The sequence below is a fragment of the Micropterus dolomieu genome, linkage group LG01 (genome assembly GCF_021292245.1).
Source record: "Micropterus dolomieu isolate WLL.071019.BEF.003 ecotype Adirondacks linkage group LG01, ASM2129224v1, whole genome shotgun sequence".
Taxonomy (NCBI): Eukaryota; Metazoa; Chordata; class Actinopteri; order Centrarchiformes; family Centrarchidae; genus Micropterus; species Micropterus dolomieu.
The window spans coordinates 17,135,814-17,162,979 of NC_060150.1; the positions used below are offsets into that span (position 1 = coordinate 17,135,814).

At 40.9% G+C, this 27,166-nt stretch overlaps 1 protein-coding gene and 1 long non-coding RNA gene across 3 annotated transcripts; one reads left to right on the plus strand and one right to left on the minus strand.

Moving 5' to 3' along the window:
- Window positions 1-4,938: 4,938 nt before the first annotated feature.
- On the minus strand, window positions 4,939-7,721 carry LOC123977840. Its single transcript, XR_006826776.1, has 3 exons — window positions 7,687-7,721; window positions 6,967-7,037; window positions 4,939-5,023 (listed from the first exon to the last, which is right to left on the minus strand). It is a non-coding gene; the product is annotated as an uncharacterized LOC123977840 (long non-coding RNA).
- Window positions 7,722-13,940: 6,219 nt separating this feature from the next.
- On the plus strand, window positions 13,941-26,308 carry kynu (kynureninase). Of its 2 annotated transcripts, none has more exons than XM_046062042.1 (14): window positions 13,941-14,110; window positions 15,866-16,060; window positions 16,172-16,292; window positions 16,385-16,467; window positions 20,749-20,810; window positions 21,084-21,155; window positions 21,449-21,523; window positions 21,665-21,811; window positions 22,168-22,266; window positions 22,400-22,473; window positions 22,795-22,847; window positions 23,893-23,978; window positions 24,200-24,430; window positions 24,561-26,308. In XM_046062042.1, the coding sequence occupies exons 2-14, from the start codon at window positions 15,892-15,894 to the stop codon at window positions 24,678-24,680; spliced, it is 1,392 nt and encodes a 463-aa protein (XP_045917998.1). In that variant the 5' UTR covers window positions 13,941-14,110; window positions 15,866-15,891; the 3' UTR covers window positions 24,681-26,308. The 2 variants fall into 2 exon arrangements, with proteins under 2 accessions (XP_045917998.1, XP_045918007.1); XM_046062051.1 differs by lacking the exon at window positions 13,941-14,110 and adding an exon at window positions 15,209-15,296.
- The last annotated feature ends 858 nt before the right edge of the window (window positions 26,309-27,166 follow it).

Consider the following 27,166-nt stretch of genomic DNA (forward strand, 5'->3'; position numbering starts at 1 on the left):
TCCTGCAATTTAATTAATTAACCTAATTAATCCTGCTAATTACTAAATCACTTTAATCACCATGTCATGTACCAAGTGGAGAAATAAACATAGTGTTTAAAAAAAAATCACACTTTATTAGATCAAACTCCAGACTTATTCTGACAGTTAGGACATTTGTGCAGCAGACTTTACATATAAGTGCATTGCATACACAGGCAGACTTCTGAAGCTGTATGTACTCAGTGCCTTACTTGTATATACAGCATGTCAGCAGCTATAGAGAATGTGAGTATCCAGTCAGGCTTTATGTTAGACAAACATGAGGATAAGATGATGCACCTGAAATGAATTATTAACTGCGCAGGACATGTGTTTGAAAGTCTTTATTCAAAGAAAAAAGCTGCTACAAGTTTTTGGTTTTGGGTTCAATTTTAAAGCCATGTTTCTCTAAACCTCTGTTTTTACTTTATTTATGTAATGTTTATCATTTCTATTGTGTACCTATCTTACTGCCATAGTTTTACAATAGTAATTATTAATGAACCTTTATTTCTAAACACATTGTATTCAAGCAACCTAATGCTTTTTTATTTTTCATGATTTTCAAAATACACATAATATAGTGTACATGAGAAATACATGCACAGGACAAACAGCAAAACAGTACATAGACTTTGACCCTGACCCATTCTTCAACCAAATAATAAAACAAAGAAGATGGTACTTTATACTTAATCTCATATTCACTGAGCTAAAATTCCTAAAAATAGCTTTTCTTGTTACAGCAAATGACACATTTTCCATTTCCAAAACGCAGGAAAGCTCACCTAAACACTAAAACAGCCTAATTAGTTAATTGTCTCTTCATGTGAATGAAACCACTTCGTGACTGAGCTGATTTCACTACAGGGGGATGTGAGAACCTGCAGAGCTGAAACAGAGAATGCCGGCCTCCTGAGTATAGAGTAAACATCAGGTGCTAGAGGCTAGAGACAAAAAGACATACCTTTCCACTAAATAAAAGACCCAAGAGGAGCAGCAGGTGTTCTCCGCTTGCCTTTTCATTCAGACTTCACTTCAATACTGTGAGAAAGTCTCAGACCTTCAGTTTTCAGACTTGGAAAAAAGAGACATTAGATGTTTGAACCAAAGCATCATATTTATGCTTTTGTATTTCAATGCAGTGCAGAAAATATGAGGAAGGGTAAGATGGTTTTTGAGTAACATTTTGCTTCACATTAAGGCATTACACTAGATGTTTTGCATAGATACTGGCTCAATATACTGCAACAGTCTGGGATCAAGTTTCCTCAACCAGACATTCGTTATAGGGATTCAAATCAACAGTTTTCCTCCAGCAGAAAGACTGTTTCACATGCTCTAAGAGTAAAGTATTTGCGGTATCGTCTAGTGAGTCCCTGATTAATACATTATATATCCTCCCCTCTTTCTTACCTCTCATTTCCTGTTGCCTCTCTACTGTCTCTGCGCCTTCAATTAAGGCCAAAAACGCCATAAAAATATGAAATTAATAAACAAGTAAAAGTAAAGCTTTCAGTATGGGGACCACTCATAAATTCCTCCTTATTACCTCTCATTTCATGTTGCTTCTCCTCTATCTCTACATTGTACGATAAAGGCCTAAAAATACACTAGAAATACAGAAAAGGTTTCAGTATGCTCCAAGCTAATTTGTTTTGAGGAATGTTGTCTATTTTGTTGTACACATGAAAAGTGACAGAAATAGTCAGAAATAGTATGCTGATTAAAAAATGAGAGCTGCCTTTTTTCTAACGTCCGGCAACCTGACTAGGCAGTGTGTAAAGTGGGCATACTTGTCGGTTTTGGAAAGTTAAGGTGTCAGTATGCTTCAAATGAAGTGCTTTTTGGATCATTGAGTAGCGACTGAAACTTCCCTGCCCGACACCTTAATGACATCGGAATTTGGGGGGCTGTGTCAAACCATGGTTTTGCAGTTTACCGGTTCCTTTTGGGAGATTATTTCAGATGCTGTTCGACCATCCGACAAGCACTTCAATTTTGAAGCATCCTGACGCCTTAAGGTTTCATTTGGAAACTGTAAATTCTCTAGTTAGAAAGCTTCACTTTACCTCCACTTCCATGAAATGGCAGCAAAAACAATATGGAAAGCAACGATTACTCACATGTTGTCACTTTTAATCCCAATTTCCTTCTATATCTTGCCCAAAGTGCTCCATTGCAAGCAATTAAACAACAAATTAAAAACTTGATTCAAGATTTTCAGTCTAGATTTATCCTGTGATCTCATTTAGTCTATTTGGCTTTAACACAAGCTCAGGTAAATTTATTGTTTCATCCAAGAATCCCTTTGATTAACTCCTAAAGATTCCATGAAATGGGCATTGGATGTAACTGAAGTCCAACCAATTAAGTCATCACAAATGTTTCACTGATCCCGCCTTTTTTAGCTGATCTAGCCAATTCAACTGCCTTTCTCTCCATTACTCAAAGCTGCTTGGTTTACACTTCAGGTTGACCTCTCAGTGACCTGTTTCATGAGGAAATACATCAAGTAATCCATCCATCCATCGTCAACCGCTTATCCTATGTACAGGGTAACAGGACATCAAGTAATGATAGTTACAATTTCATCTTTCAATAAATTGGAAGGCTTTCACTTTTAAAAACAAAATGAACAACATTTTGCTGGATTGAACGTATTTGGGTAAGTTTCGATAAGTTTACAACATTTTAGCATCTACAATTCCATGACAACTAGGCCAACTCCACCTGCCGAGGAAGATTGTGTGATACAACCAAAAGAACTAGAACAAATGCTGAAGAACTATCTTGGCTGTCTTAGCTCTAAAACATTTCAACCTTTTAAAAGAAGGGAGGAATTTTTAAAAATGAGCCATTTATATCTCCATAACAGTGGGTCCCCCCTTCCGTGGACGCTGCCATGTTGCGTCATCATGTTTCTACGGTCCTTTTGAGCTGGTTGGGGGGTGTTTCTTTTGGATTTTGGTGCTCTGATTGGATGCTTGGTGATCGTCCGGAGATCCTGTGTGGGGGAGGATTGTGCGTTGGGGTGCGTCGATGGTTGTTTTGTGGTCGTGTTGCGGCCCTTTGGATCGTGGTCGGGTCATGGGGGGGCCGGGAGATTCCCACCCCTAGGTGGGTACTAGGGGCTCGGTGCATCTGGTGGCGTCCTGGGGCTGAGGGTTGTTACTGCTGTCTCTTTTCTTTGGTGATGGTGGGGTTGTGTGTGGGGGATGCTTCACTTCTGGGTGGAGGAGGGGCGTGGGGGGTTGGGGCTGGTAGGCCTCTGGCCTGGCCTGGGTGTGAGTGGGGCTGCTGGTATGGGCTGTGGGGGCCCCCTCTGTCCCTAGGCAGGGTCCTCGTTGCTTGTTTGGCTGGCGTTGCATGGCCGGAGGCGGCCGGGAAGCTGGGCTGGCACTGGCGGCCCCCATGTCTCCGGCGGTTGGGGGGGCAGTGGACTTTTTTTGGCATGTGCACCATGGCCTGGGTGGTGCATTGCTGGCGGGCTGGGACTTGCTGATAGTGTTTTTCTCCGCTGGCCTTTGCCGTTGTGTTCTGCCGCTTGCTTTCTCTCATTTGCTCGGCCTTGCGCGCAGAATACGCAGGGGACTGCCGGGTGTTGGGTGTCACTGTGTTCGCGCAGTGTGCGGGTTGTTGGCGTCACTTGCGGGTTGATGTTGATGATTGCGTGGTGTTTTGGTTGTTTGTTTTGCGGCAGTGGGGTGCCGGGCGCGTGGGGGGGGGGGCTGGTCTCTGTTGTGTGCGCACCGCGGTCGGTCCGGGTGCTGCTCTTCTGCGGGTTCCGCCTTTTGCTTTCCGACGGCATTACGTTGTCAACTGACATTTGTATCGCTGGTGTCTTTGCTGTTTGTTGGTCGGGTTGGGGTCTTCTGCGTTTGCGTTGCGATCCGTCTGGGAGTCAACTTTTTTTTTCACTCCCACCGCTATTGGCTACTGGGGTTCTTGCCTGCCTGTCGCTGGCGTTGGTGCGGCACGGTTGTGACATCCCCACTCTCACTAAAAACTACATTCTGTAACAGGCCAAATAAAGTATTACAGTAAACACTCTTAGCTTACATTTTCCATGTTATCTGTCAGTGGCCAAGTCACAATAACATATGGTTTTAATGAATAACTAACTAATAACTAAATATAATTTCTTATATACCAAAAGAAACCTCATTTTCTTGACTGCCCACTCTCTGCTGTCTCAGAAGAGACACCTTTTGTGCTGTGTCAGCCGCTGTAGCTGTCTTAGCTCTTTGAAAGGTTAGGTGGTAGTGGTAGACTGGACAGATGGTTGCAATTCACAACCCTCACCACTAGATGCCACTAAATGTTACACACCGAACCTTTAAATCACATGCTAAATACCACATATTTATCGAGGTGAAGATGTTCTCAGTACCTCCTCAATAACATATATGCCATTTTATATTACAATAATATATATATATATATATATTTTTCCAGGGAATTCAATTAGAGATAAAATAACCAGATGGGATTATCAGGTTTTGGCTGATGAAGTGATTTAAATACCTTACAAATCAAGGTACTTTATTGCATGAATTCTTGCAACATTTGCCCCAGTGGAGAATTCTGTCATCTCCTAATATGTGTTGCCATATTGGCAAACCCTACTTAGTGGCAAGATAAACTTCATACATAAAGCAGTTGACACAAAACTAAATCAGAAATGGCAACCTTAGAGTTCCCTCTTTTCCTCCCTGCTGTTCTGCACTAAAGCCTCAATTTGTCCTGTGACTCTTAGCCTTTTCACACCTGTCCTACTTGTGTTCAGAAACGCCACATCATCCACATTAGTCTCCCGAGAACCTCCTGAAAACCTCCCGGGTTTGAGACTGCAGCGGTGGTGGCTCCTCGCTGAAGTGTCTTTGCGGGAGACACAACATTATCTGCCGCCTCCTTTGATGTTTGTGCCCTGCAAAACGACAAGGGGGGAGGTTTCAGTCCTGCCTTCTGAGCGCTTCCAGATGTCACACATCCTCATTTACTGTGAGAAAAACAAGGGAAGGACATACAAGAGGCATGTCAGCGGCTACATTGGCCACAAACATCTTGCAACCATATTGTTTCTGCTCTCTTAAAAACCATGAGTCATTTTTAACACGTCTGCATGCTTAGCTTTCCAAAATACCAACTTGGGTTTCTTCCAAACATGGCTCGTTGTTGACCACACATGCAATCTAGAAATATTTTCTTGACACGTTATGTTGGAAAATGCAAACATGTGCTGTCCTCGTGTCTTTAAATATGACACATTATTTTTGGGAGTGCAGTAAAAACATATTTACTGGTTGTTTTGATTATGTCAACTTGTGTTAGAGAAGTTACAGCAAGCTAATTTGGCTTTATTGCTTCCAGCTCTTGTGGAAAACAGACAGAATTTCTGTCTGGGTTAAAGGTCAGTCACCTTAGGGCCTAGAGGGCACTTCTTATCAAGGTTCCTTGAAGGTCATGTATGAGGTAAACTGTTGTGTTCTGCACAACACGTGAGGCTTTACGAATCGATTTATCAGCAACATGGTTAGTTTGAAGCCACATATGGACACACTGTTCAGGAGCAGCGACATAAAGCTTAACAATGCAGCACATATGATTAAAGATCAAGTTGAGGTTTAGTACATTCAGATTTGTGATTTTTTTGAAGGAGGAACTTGATTTCCCTCTCAAATTACCCCCTTATTTCTTAAAATTTGGCAATACACATTTCTTCAAAAATTCTTTGGTAAAACTCATGAAACAAATTTTTGGAAAGTTGTTAACTTTGTGATTGCGACAACTGAAAATGAAAAATGATTAATGTTTGTAGGGGATTCCTCAAGCCTTTATGTAACTAATGTTAGGGTTCATGAATTTATATTGAAGGAGTACGACAAGGCAACTTCTCTGGTCCTCTTTAAAACTCCCCAAAATGCAGTGAAAACAATTCAGTCGTGTGAATGCAGGAGGTTTTCCAGAGATGTTGTATGATGTTGACAGAAGGTTCTGGCCTCAGTTTAAGTCAGAACACAGGCTGCTTGGCCTCACAGAGGGACGGATACATCGCCACACTGTAGGCCAGAGTACAGTATGAACTGTAAACCTTTTACTTTTCTCACTCTGTCAAGTTTGATTATGAGACAACTCCCAAACAGCGAGGTGTCCCTGATGCGATGTCAGGCTGCTGTGAGGAAAATAAAGTCTGTTTTACTCCAATATGGGTAATTAGAAACACCACTCATCAACACTGTACATGACTTGATTGTCTCTCCCCACTAAATGAAGTCCTTCCAGTCATTTTTAATATATGAACGAGTGAATCTATAATCTTAATCTGTTTTCAAAACATCACAAAAACCAGTATTGTGTATTTAATGCAGACTATGCGTGTGTTATTTTAGGTTCTAGCACAGTTTGATGCTCTGTGGATGGAAAATATCACCTTCAGCAGGAGTCAGCGCTACAGCTAACGTGATGAAATGAATGCAGACAGCTTAGTGAGCTGTCAGGAGGAAATGAATAATGAGGCAGAAGATGAAGAAAAGAAGGTGAGGAAGAAGATGAAAAACACTAGTCACTTTGGTTGTGGAAACCTACATTTTAGCCAGAGACTGAAACTTACATCTGAGATTCATCAGAAAGTCCTTTGTAAAACCAACAATCCTACAGAGTTTAGGGAGATGGTTTGTTAATATTGCCTCAAAAACATGTCGTATATTTAGCAAGAGCAATAATAACCCATACTTGATCCCCGGACATGTTAATTATTAGTGAAAACACAGGACATAGAGTACAATAAAACTTCATCTTAAGTCATTATAATCTTACACATGGTTTTCTCATGAGGTTTAGATTCAGACTGGTCATTTCTAATTCCAAAATTCACAAATCTAATCTCTAAAAAACACATTCAGTGATTGGAAAGTAGCAGAGGGAAGACAAAAATCCCGTTACCTGCCTGTTTCTTCAAATAAATAGTTCAAAATCACACTCAGTCAATCCCAGCTGACATCGGGCGAAAGGCTCTGTAAGTAAATATTGTCAAGTTATTTGATCTTTATACTTTTTTTATTGGATAATGTTTAACCAAAATTTTTATGTCATGTTATGCTATGTATTTAAGGTCAATAGTTGAAAATTAACAATAAAAAACATATTTTAGGAACAAATAGGGGAAAAACCCTCACAGTTGTATTGATAACTTTAGTTACATTTATGCGGAAACCCAGTAGTATATTGTTATCCTCATCTAACTTCATGTTGAATCATCTCTGTTTTAACATGTCAACATCCAACATTTTACAACAGATAATACTTACTTACTTATTTTGTGTAAAGGCTGCAAAGCAGTCAAAAGTTGCTATTCTTATATTGCTGTAATATGCACATTTGCATTATTATTAATGTTCATATATTTATTAAATGTCTGTTTTACTATAATATAATACAATTTATCACATCTTTGAAAAATATAAATGGATAAACAAGCTTGTTACAGAAATCAAACTTAATGCAATCTGATTCCACTGTTGCATGATGTCCACATACGAGGACAGTTGGTTTTTGGTGTATAAAAACTACATTTTACTCTAAATTTTAATTTATAAAACATAAACCTGTTAATAATACTTTACTGTACAAACAAACAAATTTTTTTTTTTTATCTTGACTGACCTTGAATGAAACTTTTTCACAGATATCCCTGATGCATTTAGCACATGGCCATCACAGTCGGCCATTTTGGATTGATGTGGTCATCCAGCAATAAATATTTGGAAAACAAGAGTAACCACTGTTACAATGTTGTAATCAATCAACTGACACTGTCCTCAAATGACTTGGAGAACATAACCATGATATAGTACCCCAAAATGCAGTCCTGTCCACAAATGTGGACACCATGCATGAAAGGGTTAAATAACTCCTAAGACAATTCCACAATTTAATTCCACATATTAATGTTAAAAAAACAAAAAAACATAGTAGGCCTACATGCACACTAATATATCTGCAAATGTTCAGGCAATAATGGAATTTTGTCTCATAACTAAGAAAAGGTTTTATTCCACTAAATATTTTACTTGTATTATATTTGGCATAAACCCTGAATGGCCCTATACTTTTTTGCTTGGCTGTAGTGTATAGATTTATATTAGCTGTACATTTTTTTCCTCACCTCCACGATCGCCAATACTTTGCTGCCATCTAGTGGAGATGTGATGAAAAGTATAGTGAGAAAAAAAGGCTCCTCACTCCTATGCCCAATCCCAATGTCTACCCTCACAGACTCACAGAATTTGGGCCTTTCCGAAACTGCTTGCTACTCCCTCTCCCTACATAATTTCATGCGGAGGGTCCGCCACATGGAGTGCCATCTGAAACCAATGAGGGCGGAGTGGTAGTGGGTTGTTAAACTCAAATGCCGAGTCAGCACCGATGCTGGCTTGTTGAAGGTGTGTAACACCCTTTGCTGCACGATGGGGGACCTTTCTTTCATTTTGCGTTCCGTGTGACTTCGCCGGTTAACATGTAGAATTTTTTTATTTCGAAACTACTCTAACATTGTCACGTCACCATTCACAGGTTAACAACGTAGCCCATATGATTTATACTGAAATGTTGTATTTGTGAATGTAACATTTTTCATATAGGCTAAAGATGTTCAAATATATAGGCTTTTCTTTACAATGAATATCAATCTTTTCATAAAAGAATATAATATTTATTTTTCGTAAATATATAAAGTCATGTTCTTAAAGAAATATTCGACACGAACACAACCACAAAATGAATGACAAATGCTTTCAGTTTCGTTATTGCAAAAACCACACTTTTCCTCAACATCAATCCTGAATCTTAATACCACTGTTGTTTATTTGATACACTTAGGCTATTATAGCAGTTAGAGCAGCGGTAACGTCAGATTCTTTTTATGCTGGGGAGAGAGGGTAGTTCGTCCGAAAGTTGACCCTACGCGGGTTAGGGAGGTCGATTTGACCTGGAGGGTGAATTCGACCAGAGTTTACTCCCTGTCGGAGTTTAAGTGAGGGTCTAGTTTCGGAAAGGCCCTTTGAGGCGCGTTCCCTGGAAGTCCGTGAGGGCTTAGGGCTGTCCCACTGTCAAATCGTCAAGTGCGCAGCGCGAGGGCTCTCTCGCCGACATTTTGAGCCCTTTTTAGAGCCTTAAGTCCGCCTTTGCCCACAGTTAATAGCGGTATGACGTGAAACACGGGGGTTACCAGGGGAAGCCCGGAGACGAGAGAAAAATCATGGCAAATCTGCGTTATAATAGAAGAAAAAGAAAAACGGTAAACAAACAAGCATGGACACCAACGCTGACATTAAAATTGTTGAAAGTTTTCTTAAGATGGTACATAGATCACATGAAGTCAGATGAATGCAATCACCTTATTACAAACTATTTATTTTAGTTTTTGCTTAATGATGTTGTTTTGACCAACAATAGTGTATTGATTATTGACAAATATATATTGATATTTACCTCTCCTCCACTCTGTAGGGCAAGAGCTTGCAGGACTTAAAAATCAGGGAAACACATAAAATAAAAAGTGTGCAATTCGTCAGCGTCGTCAAGGTAACGTGATAAAGTGGCAAAGTGCTGTCCCGTTCCTGTTTACGGCATTTTGAGCCCTTGCAGCCTCATACATTCAATCACTTTCCAAGTGACGTCAGTAAAGTCTGTGAGGGTTCAGGGCTTAGGGGGGACATTGGGATTGGGCCCTATATTTTGACGAAAGCAGCACAGACCAGATCGAACTGGGCAGGAAGTCAGACAAAGAACAGCTTAGAGAATCTGCTCAGTTTTCAAAATAAAACACCCTGTGCAGACTCCCGATCATAAAACAAAAATGAGCATGGTTAAAACAGACACAAAAAGAAACCATTTCACTACGTAACCTACTTAATAAGAATAAAATCACAAAAAGCAAGCATTGATTACCAAATCAACAAAATCTAAACATGTCAGCAAAATCATGCAGGCAAAATGCTCTGATTCTGAAATGCTCTTCATTTGCTATGCAGTTGACCATGTAACAAAAAGGGGTCACATAGAGCTGTGAAGAAGATAGTGGGAGCACCACAATGACAAATTAACAACCAATCAATAATGTGGGGCAGGCTACACGCTCCGCTGCTGAAACGCTTCGGGGCAGAGGAAGGAAATCGTGACGCAGCCGTGAGTCAGTCTGCAGGTCCTCACCAGAATCAACAAGTCACTGTCTCATGCAACTTTAACTTGCCACTGTGCACCATACATTTCATTCTGTCAAAGTAAAGAGTCTTTACAAAGAAACGTTGTGTATTTCTGGGTGAATAAATGTACAAGTTTAACTTCTGAGGCAAGAAATAGGCCTAATACTTCCTCTTACTAATAATGAGAAGTTGAATTCATAAGCAATAAACACAGCCTTGTTTATTCAATACACACAGGAGGTTTGCTTCTACAGCTTTACCAGTAGCTTATTTTAGTGTCTAATGTTAAGAAATATCAGCTACATGGGCATAAATTTCATCTCACAGTAGGGGGGGACAATAAACATAAAATTTCTCAAGAGCAATTTTTGAAGGGGACACAAATAATACAGCCAAAATTGTATATTTTATAAGATACACGTAAACAGATGGAAGTTGCAGCCCTCTAAGGCTATCGCTATTGGGTTTACCCCTTCCATGTGCCTGCGCGGCACTAAGAATTTTAGTCTACGCCCACCCACAGCATGGGCCTCTTCTACATCTGCACCTTGTATATATACAATGGTGAGACCCAGCCATCAGCTCCCAAATGCCTTTTCTTCAGCACTGAGAACCAAGGTCCAGTGAGGCCTTCAACTTAGAGGGCTGCGCCTATACTCATAGAATCCGGGTTACAGTACGTAACCCCCGTTCTATTTCGTATAGGCTTCGCCCTCTAAGGCTATCGCTATTGGGTAAGAGGCGAAGCAGGATGAGTCAATGCCTCACTGGCCTATGCTGTACCAAGAAGCACAACTCACCTGCCCAGAGCCATAATGAGCCACCCAGTCGCCCGCTCGGTGCAAGGCAGACCCATGCGTAAATCTGGAAACTGGGTGGGGGGCCCCGTAGCTGTACAGACACAGACGGGGTCATGACAGCAACCGCATCAGATGCGCACAAGGCAGGGCCACGTAAGCAGCAACCTCCACCGACCCATGGGAGGGAGGAAAAGAATCCGAGAGGGTGCTGCCCCACGACCAAAAGGAGTTCGTAATGCTTTTAGGCATGAACGCCGGGTTAGGGCGCAGAACAGCCGAGCTGGCGTCGCCCTGAATCTTGAGACACGACGGAGCCACAGAGAGGGCAGCCAGATCGCTGACCCTCTTGGCCGATGTCAGAGCCAGGAGCAAGGCAACCTTAGCCAAAAGGAATCTCAGGTCTTCTGTCTCCAAAGGCTCAAACGGGGCTTGGGTTAAGGCACGTAAACAGCCTCAAATCCCACTGCGGGGCAACAGGCCGCGTCACCGGCCTGCGCTTCCGCACCCCCCTAAGGAAACGCTTCACCAGGGGGTGGGAGTACACAGTCCTGTCCCCAAAGCCCTCCTGACAGGACGAAATGGCAGCAGTGTAGGTTCTAACTTTACTGAATGCCAGCCCACCCGTCCATGAGCAACTGGAGGAATGAAAGCACCGCCGGCAGCGGACAGGCCCCCCCTCGACATGATGTCCGTCCCTCTGTTCAGCACGCCAGGGATGTATTCTGCTCTGATGGAGAGCAGGTGAGTGTGCGCCCACAGGAGCAGCCGTCTGGTCAGACCCAACAGCTGCGCAGAGCGCACCCTGCTTTGGCGCTTTATGTAGGCAGCCGCAGCCCTGTAGTCGGTGCGGACCACTACGTGCTCTCGCCCCGTTCTGGCCAGCTTGCTGGAAGACATCTTTCTTCTTGTTTTCCGGCTGGAAAGTCTTTTCCTCTTTAGACAAATCTTCTGCTCTTTAGACAGCTCAGTGCTGAAGAAAAATGGGAGCCGATGGCTGGGTCTCACCGTTGTTTATATACAAGGTGCGGAGGTAGGAGAGGCACACGCTGTGTTTGGGCGTACACTAAAATTCTCAGTGCCGCGCAGGCGCGGAAGGGGTAAGCCCTATAGCGATAGCCTTAGAGGGCGAAGCCTATGCAAAATAGAACTGGTTTTCTCTGACCGGACTGCTGTGAAGGAGAGCAGGCAGTGGACTAAACCACTGTGAGACAAGAGAGGGGGGACTCAAAATGTTTCTAAACTTAAAGCGCACTTTAATTGCCCTGTTTGCGTTGGTATTGTTTTACTATTTACACAATTATTCTATGTATATATCATTATATTATTTAATTGGTTTTTAAGGGGGGGACACCCCTCAGATAGGAGGGGACATGTCCCCCCGTCCCCCCCGGGATTTCCGCCTATGATCAGCTAACCTTAAGTCAATAGTCTACTGCTCTGTGATGCACAATAGTGAGTCAGTTTGTTGACTTTATGACTCTTCTCCAGTGCTTGTGGCTGCAGTGAGTTTAAGTTACACAGTTTATCTACATCTACAAGAGCAATCACATTTACTTAAAATATTTTACTTGACACAAGGACAAATACACTATAAGGCCTATTGTATGTGGACACCCCTGTGCTTCCAACTTTGTGTCAACACATAATGTTTGTCTCTTTCCTGTTTCAACATGACAAGACCCCTGTGCAGAAAGTCATCTCAGTAAAGAAATAGTTTTTGCCTAGTTTGAAGAACTTGACTGGCCTGCAGAAAGCCCTAACCTCAACCTCAGCCAATACCTTTGGAGTGTTTTTTCTACTTTGGGAGGGACTGGATCACCGGCTGTGAGTAGACCTTATCACCCAACATCAGTGTTGGATAGAGCCTGACAGATATGGGATTTTTAAGACGATATTCTTCTTCTTCTTTCAGAAACACATAACATGAACAAACATTATCCCTAATAATTGTTACGTGTAGTTATGAGACCTCATCAGAATAACATGACATAATGCAGTTTAAAAATAAACTTTTTTATTGGTATAAATTGTTGTATGTCATAAAAACTGAACAATTCTGATCATGTCAGCTAATTGCTGTGTTTTGTGGTGGATATGTGGTATTCTAAACAGTAGGTGCGTTCGACTATATGCAGCCCTTTGGAGCACTGACTTAATGTGATGCACGCTGGTTAGAAATTGTGTGCGAATTTCGCCAGCGCTACAAAACGTCACCATGTCACATGACCTCGTGGGAGTGAGGCGACTGCAATCGCTGAGTCTGGCAGCCGCAGTAGTTTTTCTCCTGACTGCACAAAAGTTGGAACCACCTTTTGCATGGTCTTGTGGCATTTGTCTTAGCAAACGACGCGAGATCAGTCGTTGTTCTAAGCTCACAGTTAGCTCACATAGGTAGAATGTGTCCGGCTTGACCCTGCAGTCGCCTGCTGCTCACATTTGACCGTCAAGTATGTTAAAGTCAGCCGCAGTCATCTCGATTGCACCTAGTGTGTTACCCATAGAGGAGTTGCAGAGTGCCTTCTGATGGACAAACTATGCAATCACAACACTCATAACATGATTACAGAATCCGTCTCTCCGTTTCTCTTTTAATTGTCATTTATCGGCTGTTATAAACATAGATACCAATTTATCTGCTGTCCACCGATAAAATCTGCACACCGATTTCTCAGTCAGGCTCAAGTGTTGGATCTCACTAATACTCTTTTTGTTGAATGGGAGCAAATCCATGCAGTGGAAGCAGTTACATCAGCAGATTACCGCTCAACAGTGTTTTTTACCCCTACAACATGTAGAACTTCAGACTGCATGGTTTCAATATTCATACGCGAAAATGAAACCACAAAAATGAGGAAGTCTGTCTTGTCTGCCTGTCGAATCGAGGAGCATTTAATAACAGGAATTAGTCGGATCCATGAAGAGATAAAGGACATGTTCAGCTCTGGTTTTATCTTAGCTTGAGGTTGGTATATTAGAACAATGATTAACTTTAGGCTGCACACACTGAGGTTAAAGAGCATTTCCAGGGCAGAGGATTCACTCAGTTTGACTGCTGCCTGCAGAGAGGAGGCTCATCTGCAAACCGTGAGTTATATCTTTCAGTACACAAAATAGGTAATGTTCAATGTAAACCAAAAGCAACTGATTGTTGGACTGTAAAAAAAATAACTGGACTGTTACTGGTGTTGTTATAGCTTAGTAAAACTGCACAATGAACTGTATGTGGAGGTGAAAGTAGACTGTTATGTGTGTAAATGTGACTGTAGACTGTAATGTATGTAGGTAACAATGAAAATGTTTTAAAGGTAAAAGCAGCTATTTAAGCCATAGAACTGATTGACCTTTCAGGTAAGCTTGCAGACCAAACACCTTTTTAAAGTAAAACTAAATGACTGACCCATCTACCAATGTGTCCCTGAGCAAGACACTTAACCCCTACTTGCACGTTGGCATGCAACCTCTGACATGTATAGCAATTGTAAGTTGCTTTGGATAAAAAGCATCAGCTAAATGAATAAATTTAAACTGAGGTTTTAAAGCAGAAGACTATTGTAGGCTATGTGTATGTGTACCGACCTTTTTTCTCTTTGTTTTTTACAGTACAGTGACAAATTTCAGCTAATGTTTAGAGTCAACAGAGTTTGTTGAAATAGATGCTTTATGACAAAATTTGAAATGGACATTTTAAAGTAAAAGATGGCCAGCCACCTGACCATGTCAGGGAGGGGGGCAAGGGGAGAGAGGATGTGCAGCTTTGCAGCAAGCCCAGGCTGCTTGTTAGCCATTTGGCCAACACACAGCTGGTTCACACAATGTGGGGAAGTGAGAAACAGCAGCTTCTTCATAATCTCAAGAGAAGCTGTCTGTAAAGCGCAACACTTTGCAGTTTACAAGAAACACAATTCTCATCAGTGTCACTGTCGCCTGTCGTGCGCAACCTGTTGGCACACACTTGATGCCGTACATCACACATGTACAGCGCACATGTACAGCGCACAACACAGCCTGTCACTCACCTCTGGATGCAGGAAGAGGAACTGCGTCAGTGATGCCGTGGTCACGCACGAGCCCCCGGCTGGGCTCTGGCGGGCGCGGCGTGTGTAATGTGTGGAGCTGCGATAGGATAACACTACATGCAGAGTGGTGTGTAGTGCTATCCTGTCTGCATGAAGCATAAAGACCGCTTCAAGGGCTCATATGACACAGCCTGGCTTCTGTGAACCAAGGGGGAACCCCTGGACGTTTTATTTGTGACCTTTCTTTCACACATGTATGTTTCTTATACAATATGCTGTAAAATGTGTGTATAATGTATAATTCTTGAAAATGTGTGTTGAAACCTGGAACATTAACTTTTCCTGATATATGCTCTGTTAACAGCAGGTTCAGGCTATGCTGTGAATAATCATTGGTGAATTTCAGCAGAAAACTTGCTGGTACTTGATTGTAACAGTTTTGCTTAAACTGAAAAATGCATGATGGTCATGCTGTTTTTCTTAGGTCTCGAAATGTTTTTCACTGGAGAGAGACAAAATTAATATTAGCACACGTTAATGTGGTAAACATCATAGCCTGTAGGCTCTAGATAAAACATATATCCTGAGCTCTTCTGATAAGCAGACACGGTCACAGGAGTCTTCAAGAGTGACTGATAATAGAACAGCAGAATGCCATATTAAAATTCACTTGACATTTGAAGCCTTTACGTTTAATCATGAGAGGTTGGGAGACAGACAGAGAAATAAATAGATTTAATGGATTTATGTAGTAAGAAGAAATCGATTCTTTAAGGGGAAGGTATCTTTGTAATAGAAAATATTGTACTTCATCTCTCTGCAGGCAAGCAGCCACCCAGTCCCACAGTAATGGACCCGCTTATCGGCTCAACTCCGAGAGAAACTTTAAGGCGAGTTTCAGCCTTGCTGGGCTGCAGCCCGACCTCTGCAGAAGTGGCTGCGTACCTCGACAAACATGACACACTGAGACATCTCAGAGAGAAGTTCCTGGTGCCCAAAATTGCTGATTTGCCTCCTTGTGAGTCAAAAATAGTGCATATACTTGCTGATATTATTTGGATATGTAGTAGCTCAGTAACTTAATTGTATGAAAATGATTTGCAGTATTTGCTCTTTGATGTCTCTGTAGCTGATCTCTCGCTGGTCGATGGCACCAAAGAATGCATCTACCTTGTGGGAAACTCGTTGGGGCTTCAGCCCAAAATGGCGAGGAAGTACCTGGAAGAGGAACTGGAGAAGTGGGCCAAAACGTATGTTCACTCTTATATTCTACATTTCCCAAAAGGATTCCAAAAAGACATAAATAGTATAGTTACAGTTCATAAAATAAACTTTTTTACAGGGGTGTCCATGGTCACACAGAGGGCTCTAGACCTTGGGCGTGGGCTGAAAACAACATAGAGGAACTAATGGCTAATGTTGTTGGTAAGCACATAGCATGTTATAAATGTTTTATCTGCTATGGTTTTACTGAGTCTAATTGCTTTTCCTCTCAGCCTACAGAGCTCTGATGGTTCAAACCACGAAGCTACCGAGCCCTGGCTTCTCATAGGCTGTTCTAATTGAGAAGATCACGTTATTAAGAGTTTTTCCTGTTGGCTAACTTTACTATTAATGCCCCTAATAGGGAAAGGCATGCAGCCAACGTTCCTACAGATACAAATAGGAGCCGGCTCTGGCCTGTATATGACTTGGGGATCTTTATTACACCAGGATTGTCTCCTGAGATCTAAATGTCCTTTTCAAGATTGTCCTGGAAGCACCATCACACACAGACATAACACTAAGGAAATAGTAATTGAGGAGAAAGGAGAATGAAATGAAATATGAAAAGACCAAACTCTGATGGAAATGACACATAAGACAAAAAGAGGAATATTTATTTTCAAAATAAGTACATAAATAATAAAACTATTTGGAAGCTGTCTGCCCTGCTGTAGCCAGTGATTCTACTATTTTATTCATTAACCATGAACCATTTTATACTTACCGAAAACTTTTGAATGTAACTGCCAATCAAACAGAGCTGAATACACAGCAGTTGAATTCTTAAATTCCCAGGTTCGTTCATGGCTGTTCTTCAGCCGTGTTATTCTGTAGTGTTTGTAAGGTTCCATACACCTATTTTGCCACGTTTTCATACTTTTTCTGTGAAGCTGCTTGTTCAGGTCACTGCACTTTTTGTAGGGTCTAAAGTACACCTGAAGGACTTTAAACAAATCTGCAGTTACATACACACGGTCTGTGTAGGTTGGTGGGCTGCAGTGTGCATTCTTGAATTTCTTTAAGTAATTTGTTTAGAAATTTTGTACACAGGTTAGTTATTGTGTGTAAGTTCACTTTTAATAGATATCTCACTATTTGGTTCATGCTCAGTCAAGATATCCAGATTATCATCTCAGAGTTCATGCGCCCTGGTAGGATTCCTTAGGACTGAAACTAACATTTTATTTTTCATTATAAACTAGTCCTTTGATTGTTTTTATAATGAAATTATTAATTATATAGTCTACTAATGTCAGACAATAGTAAAACATGTCCATCGCAACTTTCCATAGGCCAAGGTGACATCTTCCAATAACTTGTTTTGTCAGAAAACACATTTCACACCTCAAATTTTGAGAAGCTGAAAACAGTGTTTAGCATTATTTTCATTATGCATGGCAGTTAGCTATGTTATGTATTGTGTCATGAACATAGTAAGTGCCCAGCCCACATGAACATACTGTTGATACCATGAGACATAACTTCTTCAGCAAAACATTACATTGCATACGTAGAACCAATAAAATGAAAAAATACTAAAACTATAAACTCATCACCCTTAAAAAGGTCCAGTGTGTAATATTTCTGAGGCTCTATTGACAGAAGTGGTGTATAAAGGCCTTACATAATGAACCATTATGTTTTTATTACCTTAGAATGAGACATTAGGTGTGTTTGACTTTATGCGGCGCTGCGCAGCGCTGACTTAACATGATGCATGCTGGACTTAAAATAAGGCATGCTGGTTAGAAATTGTGTCCGACTTTCGCTGGCGCTGCAAAACGGCACCACGTCACATGACATTAAAACCTCGCGGGAGCAAGGTGATTGCTGGCGCCGAGTCCGGCGGCTGCAGTTGCATTTGTCCAGCTGCACAAAGTTGGAACCACACTTTTGCCTAGTCTGGCGGCATTTTCCTTGCAGTTGCCGCGAGATCAGTCATTGATCTCAGCTCACAGTAAGCTAATGCAGGTAGAATCCAACTTTACAGCGCCGTTTTTATACACCACCCCTGCAGTCACCAGCTCATGTTAGACTATGAAGTCGGCGAAAGTCAGCCGCCGTCATCTCGAATGCACCTATTTATATCTACATAACCGCGGGCACCCCCTGCTCTGGAGGTCGCTGTATTTTGTCGTCATGTTTTTACCGTAGCCGTCAACGAACAAACAGCGCTACAGAGCATAGACATCACGGCGTTCTTCTTCTGCTTGTGTACTTCCAGTAGAGTAGATGCCCATCACTTCATTGAATACACATTGATTACGTACAAAGAAGAAGAAGAGGGACTAATACAGTCTCCGAGTAGTCTTCTGGTTTATTAGAAGTAAGAAGAGTAGTGAAATTTGGACAAATGAAGGAGCACACACATGTTATTTAGCACGAGAGCCGACAGCCAGACGGATTCGGGACAGACAGCTGCAGAAATCACGGATTTTGTGGATTTTCCCAGATGGAAGGCTATAAAGTTAATGTGGGACAGATGTTTTCAAAGCGGTGCTGAAGTTGTCTGTTTTCTGCTGGACAGGTAATTAACTTTGTTTGTCAGACTTTATCGATGCAAATGAAAACTGTTGTTTGATAGCTTAAGCTAGAAGCTGTCCATAATCACAGAGAGCCGTGACATGTCAGTGGTGTGAAATATGGATTAATTTCATGGCGCCTACTTATTCTCCAGCCTGTGGTTTAGCTTTGCTGGTTACTTAGCGAGACAATCAGCTGATCAGTAACGTTAATTGGCAATAAAACTGTAATGTTAGCATAGAGCATGGAAGCATCAGCCAGCTAAACTTTTACTGACTGGTAGAAAAACATTTATTGTTAGTTGGATTGGTTTATTCTCCAGCACTGTGCTTTGGCTTGTGGTGTTATGTTAGTTGGATTAATTTCATTTAGTTACTCTCTCTCCAGCGCTGTTCAGCTGATCGCTAATTGGCAATAAAACAGCAGCTTCCAGCATCGAAGCTCAGATCAGCCAGCTAAACTTTGAAAAAATATGTAGTTGGATTGTAATTTCATGTAGTTATTGTCATGTAGTTATTGCGCTCTGTTATGGCTTTGACATAAATGTGCCCTTTCCTTCCTGAGACAAAAAGCTGATGAATATTATTGGTAAGGAAACAGTAACAGCAGGGAAGCCCAGATCAGCAGCTAAACTTCACATTTTACTGCCCTGGTGGAAAACATGTATTTCTTTTTACTGCTAATGGTGATATATAACAAGACCATGTGCCTATCAAGTGACCAATAATAAATACTTTTTACTTATTAAAAAATGTTATTGGATATTGCGTCCTACTGTGCACATAAATATATAATTTGTACTTTCACATGCTAAATGCCCATTAAAACAGTTCACTGTTTTACCACAAGCTGAAATTATGGCTGTCAGTACTAAAAAATTCAAAAGACATTTTGGTAATATTTGCAGATTGCTTATCTAATTAAGCAAAGCGAGAGGAGCCTTGATTCTCACCAGCCAATGCCTTTGTAAACTTTATGTATTATGTGGTTTATAATGGACTGTGGTGCAGAAACAGTGAGGCTTACATTGTCCTGGTAGCTGGCAGTGGTCATACTTGATGCACTAGATGTGATAGTGTTTGAGAATTTCTTCATTTGCTTTGTTATGTTAGTCCAGATGAGCCAACCCTCCTGTAAAATAATGTATTCCAAGAGTAAGAGATATCATGTAGTACTTAATTTCTTCATGTGGCTGTTGTTTATTAATGAAAAAGTAACAATAATATTAAAGAAAAACATTTTGGTTTTACATAATTTATATAATTTCTTAACACATCTATCTAAAGAAACCTAATTTCTTGAATGGCAATCTCTTTTATCTCATAGATGACATCTTTGTCCTGTCTCAGGCACCCTAGCTATACTGCTCGCTTGGGTAGGGGAGGGGGGGTGCAATTCGCAACCCTCACCACTAGATGTCACTAGAACTTACACACTGAACCTTTAAAGTATCATATAGTTAGCAATAAAACCTGAAATGGACTATCACCTAAATCACATAACAAAACATGCCTTTTCGCCTCCTTATACCTGCTTTTTAAAATGGAACTAAGAATAATTTTTTTCTCTCCTTCACTTAAAGTATCTATTTTTTCTGAGAAAATATGTTCATAACAGGCCCCCACTAGACATAAATAATTTGTGCTAAGCTCTATGAATATTACAAAATAAAGTTTTCACCTTACTAATCCAGTGAATACTGTGTTTAAGATTAATTAGACTGATGATGTCAGATGCCTGAACTGTCACTTGTCTCTGTCCTTTATTGGAGTATCTCAACTGCATCGTCCGATTTTTAGTAAATACTGCATTGTTGTTAGAAATTTTAAATAAAGCTCAAGTCCTTGAGCAAGTCACTGAAAGGTTGATGAATGAAATGAGAAGATGACTCGTGTTGCTTTGTTCCATTTCTTACAGGAGCTAAAACTGAGGAGGTGGCACTGATGAATGGCCTGACAGTTAATTTACACCTTCTACTGGTGAGATAGTCATTTTCTGTTGGAGTACATTTGGTGCATGCCAAAACACAAGCTCTCTATATGCAAACGATGATCACACCCAAGAAATAGGAAAATGATAGTTGTGATGTTCCAATGTGTTGAAAAGCACCTGTGAACTTTGTCTGTGAAGGTTCATCCAGGTCATAGTTATCCAATTCTTGTTTTAATTTTAACCTTCCTTGGTTACCTGTAACAATAATTGGAAACTACGTCATGGGCAATATCAATGAATTTCATGTCATTATTCTATAGCTTTCCTTCTACAATCCCACAGCAGCTCGGCACAAAATCCTTCTAGAGGACAAGGCGTTTCCTTCAGACCATGTGAGTAAATTTACAAATGTTGGCTTGTTCTGTATGGGTCTAGATTCCCCATATCAACACTAAAACACCAGTTTTTCTTATAAAATCCTTCCTTTGCTGCTGGTATTTTTTTGTGTTTATGTACTTAAACTAAACCACAAATAATAAATCAGGCCTGGACCAGAAGCAAATAAAATCAAGCATTAAACTTAAAGACTCCAGCACAAAAGCATTAAATGATTACCACAAAGAAACTGTTGAATATTGTCTTTTCTTATGCTGAGAGTTTCTCCCCTTGTCTCTCCTGTCCTCAGTACGCTGTAGAGTCTCAGATCCGACTGCGAGGATTCGACCCTCAGATGAGCATGCTGTTGCTGTCACCCAGACTGGTACTGGAGCCACACAGCTTATATTCACTGCAATCTGTCATCCAGATCTGACTTCTTAATGTTTCATGCCTGCTCCTGTCCAGTAAACAAAATCTGAACAAACTGGAAACAATCTGATCAATGACTCTGCCGGCTGTTCAGGGAGAAGAGACTCTAAGAACAGAGGACATCCTGGAGGTGATTGAGAAGGAGGGCGACTCCATTGCTGTGGTGATGTTCAGCGGAGTTCAGTATTACACAGGCCAGCTGTTCAACATGGCCGCCATCACTGAGGCTGGCCAGAGGAAGGTAACATCAGCACATGCAGATGCCACAAGGGTAATCCGCTTGTGGCATCTGCATGTTGCTAGTATATGAGCAGAGAATCAATGGATTGCTCAAACTTGCATTACATACGTAAGTTTCTGAGGTACATTATGTTACTTTATTTGATATACTGTAGCTACTTTACAGATTATTAATACAAATTTATATATATATATATAAGTAGACATTTCAAGGAGCTGTATTGTTGGCCATGGTGTTTTCAAATTTCATATTTCTACTCTGACATGAAACTCTTGATCCTTAAATGTAGTGATATTGACCATAGTAAAGCAGATGATCACAGTAGAACTAATAATCCTTTCTTTTTTGTCCGACAGGGCTGCTATGTGGGTTTTGATTGTGCCCACGCTGCGGGAAACGCCGAGCTGAAGCTGCACGACTGGGGAGTCGACTTCGCCTGCTGGTGCTCCTACAAGGTCAGCTGACAGGACCTGCTTTCTGTACCCGAAATGAGTCTGCTGTCTCTATTGATAGTATTATCAAGGGTGAATTTCCCACATATGATTGAGTATAACACAGTACATGTGATGACTGACTGTCTTCTCACAGTATATAAATTCAGGTGCTGGTGGTCTGGCCGGGGCATTTATCCATGAGAAACATAAAGACACCATCAAACCTGTGTGAGAGCTCCCACGCTGTTAACATACATGAACAAACTACTGTCTGAGGGTGTCTGTTGTGATTTAATCAGTGGTAGAAGAAGAATTAAGATAGTTTGCTTAAGTAAAAGCATTCAAAATCTTACTCAAGTAAAAGTAAACATAATCACAATGCAGCCAAATTGGCAGCAGTAGAGCTACTGTATTATTGTTTAGTCTTTAGTTTCAGTCACTAATATACTTTATTATTATTATTATTATTATCATTATTATTTATTTTTTTACAAAATGTGATGTTTAAAACTGCTTAATCACATCATTTTCCTCTCCTGTCTCCTCCAGGCTGATGGGATGGTGGGGACACGACCTGAAGACTCGGTTCCAGATGAATAACGGTAAAAGGAGATCATTGTTTTTATAATTCCCAGTCTACCTATCATGTTTGTGTGACACCCAGACGCACCCTGCTGTGCAAACTTTAAAGAGGTGGTATTATGGTATTTGGCTTTTTCCCTCTCCTTTATTGAGTTATATATCTTTTTTGTGCATGTAATAGGTTTACAAAGTGAAAAAGCCCAAAGTCCACCTCAAAGGGAGTTCCCATCTCCCACAGAAAACTCTGCTCTGAACTGCCAGAAAACAGCTCGTTTGTAGTCCAGCCTTTACTTCCCTTTCTTGTGACGTCAAAATGAAAATACGTGTCATAATGCTCGCTGAGCGACTAGTCCGATATGCCCTCAAAAGCACCGGTGGAAAAACAGTGAGCTGCAGTACCCCTCTCCTCTCCCTTCCAAAAACTAGCTACCCCCCAGGCAGTCAGTGGACATAAAGTTGTTACTGTGATGTAGAGACAGACCTCAGTTAAAACTTTATGGATGAAAGATACATTTGTTACAGATTAATAACTCACCACTCTGAAACTCTTGCTCCAGTCCAAATTGCCAACCTGGTCAGCAACATGTAGCCTACAGCTGAATCGAAGCTGTCTTTTCGCTGGCCGCCTTTCTCTGCTTCTGATTGGCTAGTAGTCCTTAACTAGGAACTGTGCATGTGCAACTCCCAACAAAGATCATTTAGAGACAAAATGTATCACTCCATACTAAAACGAAGCCTTCAACACAGGGTGAAAAGAGGAGCTGCAGCAATGTGCAATATGACAAAAAATATGGTGTTTTTTGAAAATTAAACCATGTAAACCTGTTCTGGTACAACCCCTAAATAGGATAAATAGGATTTGAACCTGAAAATGAGCATAATACCACCTCTTTAAGGTTGCTGTATGCTGCCATCTTGTGGTCTCATTCGATATTATACGGCTGTAGTACAGTACTGAACCCTAAACACTTCCCTCATCTATCCCCACATTGGTCTTTTCTTAGGTCAAACCTTTTATATTTACACAGGTACTTTGTACTGTAAGTGGTTTTTATGTGTTCTCAGTTATGGAGCTGCAGCCTGGAGTCAGCGGCTTCCGACTGTCGAACCAGCCCATCCTTCTGGTCTGCCCCCTGCAGGCCAGTTTAGAGGTACTGCAGTGCACTGATTTAATGCTCAGATTGAACAATGAATGAACATCCCCATAATCAATCACTGAGATTCATCCTGTGTTACAAAAGAGAACAAGCAGTCAGTGAAAAAATGGTTTATTTATAAATTCCAATTCAATCTACTAAGGAATAACCTTTCAGTTTGGGTCAGCAACGATATGAGGCTTTTTGAGAAGTGATTCACATTTTCATTTTGCCAGGTGTTTAACATGACCAGTATGCAGGCATTGCGCAAGAAGTCCCTCCTGTTGACAGGTTACCTGGAGTACCTGATCCAGCATTATTACACTGAGGACCCCACCCAGCCCCACAAACCTCATGTCCGCATCATCACTCCCTCTGACCCTCAGCAGAGAGGCTGTCAGCTCTCTCTCTCCTTCTCTGTCCACATCCGAAAGGTTTTCCAGGAACTGGAGAAGAGGGGCGTCGCTGTGAGTACATCTTAGTAGATGCTTTAGAGGAGTTAAAAATCAGAATTGTCATAGCATAGCGGTGTCAAAACATTCAGAGGTATGTTTCTCTTTTCGATCAACTTTAACTTTGTCATTTTGTGTCGTTAAGTGTGACATGAGAGAGCCCAGTGTGCTGCGGATCGCTCCGGTGCCGCTCTACAACTCCTTCAGCGACGTTCATCGCTTCATAGATACACTGGGATCAGCTCTCACTGCCAGCAGCCAATGAATGAAGAGTGGTTACTCTGAAAATATCATCTTCAGAGTTGGAGAAGAACACAGATGTTTCTTTTTTTATTCACAAGGGACAAATTATTCTGTATTAAATTATATATTATTACATGTAACTGTTTTGGATGCATTTCAACCACTACATTTCAACATGAAGCAGTAAATGAAGTAGTAAATGAATTACTGGTTAAACAATTGTTATATGTAAAACCTTCAATTAAATATAGCCCAGTTTTCACCAAAACACCTAAATGTCTTTTGACCTGAAAGTCATCAGATCTAAACTTACCAGGAAACTCTCTCAAAAACATTTTCTCTACCCCTGTGACCCTCCTCTTCAGTCGACCGTTTGGGCGCGACACCCAGAGAGCTCGCAGCATGGGGTTTGCAAATGACTTGGTTTTGGGGGGGGGATCTGATGAAAACCCCTTCTCCTCCCCTTCCTCCCGCCTCACCCGGCCGTACATTACACACATGAGTTAGCCGACAGTCCTTCCCTCACCAATTAACACTTACTTTATTATAACGTTGACTTCTCCCTAATGTTCCTGCATGTGTTTATGCACTATTACCTTGACGGATGCCTATTCCACGATTAGACATAATTGGCATATCAATATGCAAAACCTAAATGGATTAACCTTCTTTAAAACTAATGAGCACTTGGGTGCCCAGCTGGGGAATGGACCAGAATTAGCATTTGTCATCTTTTGGGGGTGATGTGAGAATAAATAATTGAAGAGAGGATGGGTATTGTCTTTCCTTGGGCTACTGTACTGTTTAAAAAGAAAAAGGGAATATGCAGATTTACTGTCTTAATGATGACCGTAGGCTCGCTGATTTCACGCACGCAGCGTCTGAGCACAAAAATACAAAGAAACTGTGTGACTGCAGAGGAAAAGGGACAGTTGTGATCAAAAAGGAACAACTAAAAGTAATTCTGAATTAGTTTGACGAGCAGTGTTACTTTTGAAAGAATATTAAGATCAGAGTCAAGACTTCTGCTTAAATCCTCAACGTTATCTCAGTGTGTAAGAAAGGTATGGTGCAGTTTTCAAGACCAATTAAGGACGATTCTGCACCTAAACTTTCTAAATGAAGACAGAAGAATTCAGAAATATACTTGTATGTAATAATGTCTAATTAGAGCCTGGTATTATCATGTCATGTCACGTCTGCTGTGGAAATTAACAAAGCACCCCCCTTTCTACTGTACCCCACACAGTTTGGGTTCCCCCTTGTATAAATCAGATTATATTCTTCCACTTCTTGTTTGAGAGTTGGCCATTTTACCTGCAGGCAGCAAGGATGGGAGCACATGCTACAAACCTTTGGGGAACTGATTGGAAATCAATGAATTTGAATGTAAATGAATAGGATTTAATGTGTTTGTGTTGTTCTTTCATTGGCTTGTAGATAAAATATGCATACTGAACTAACCAGAAATAATATTTACCTGTTAAATTAGCATGTTTTAATCCCACATGTTCCGCTAAAGCTAACATACTTGGCCTCAGAGGTCCTGGGCCTGTTGACTGACACCAGTTTATTGTCCTGAACTGTTTTTCAGTACAAACGTTGGCTTGTTTGTCATTCTTACAAATAAATGAGATGTCTGCTGTCAAATTTCACTGTGATACTCATCTTTTAAATCCTAAGTCTAAGGCTACTAATTCAGACCAATAAAAAAGTTTTCCTCAAAGCTTTTCCATTTCATTTAAAGCATTCAAAACCACATTCAATCCTACTCTAACACTATATATAAGTTGACTAGGGACAGATTTGTGACAGGAAAAGTATACATAATTATAATTTTATCACTCTTAATTACATGAAGACTGACTATGGCCTTGATTTCATTGTCTATTTGTTATTTGTCTGTGACGTCCGGTCAAAAAACGCTGATAGGCTATCGTGACACAGCATGATGCAGTTTTCTCGCTTGAGTTGAATATTTTCAGTTAGACTGAGGATTTCAAAGTTGAGTATCACAGTGAATTTTGAAACCAGACTTCAAATTTGTTTGTGACTCTAAAAAGAATGACAAACAAGCAAACGTTTGTACTGAGACAGTACAGGGCGATAAACTTGTGTCAATCAAGAAGCTAATGCTGATTTAGCTAACAGTTGAATATAATTTCTGGTTAGTTCAGTATGCATATGATGCGTTAAATCTACAAGCCAATGAAAAAACTACACACATTCAATCTTATTTGTTTATACACTCAAATTCATTGTTATCCAATTGCAGTTACCAAAATGTTTGTAGCACGTGCTCCCATCCTTGTTGCCTCCAGGTAAAAAGGCCAACTTACTGGCAAAATGTGTTAAAGTTGCAAAGCAACTTTACTGAAGTTCAGCTTGTCTTTGGTTTTCTGTCCCACAACCCCCATCTTATATCTCCAGAACATTTGGAGGGGTTATCCCCCCTGCTTGACCAAACCACAGGATAGAATTTTTATGCTCCAAGTACTGGCCACAGGC

Bases quoted from the DNA above. Each gene is read 5' to 3' on its own strand.
- kynu (XM_046062042.1), top strand. From the start codon at position 15,892: ATGGACCCGCTTATCGGCTCAACTCCGAGAGAAACTTTAAGGCGAGTT. The intron at 20,811-21,083 runs GTGAGATAGTCA...ATTATTCTATAG, and splicing joins TTAATTTACACCTTCTACTG to CTTTCCTTCTACAATCCCAC. The intron at 22,848-23,892 runs GTAAAAGGAGAT...ATGTGTTCTCAG, and splicing joins TCGGTTCCAGATGAATAACG to TTATGGAGCTGCAGCCTGGA.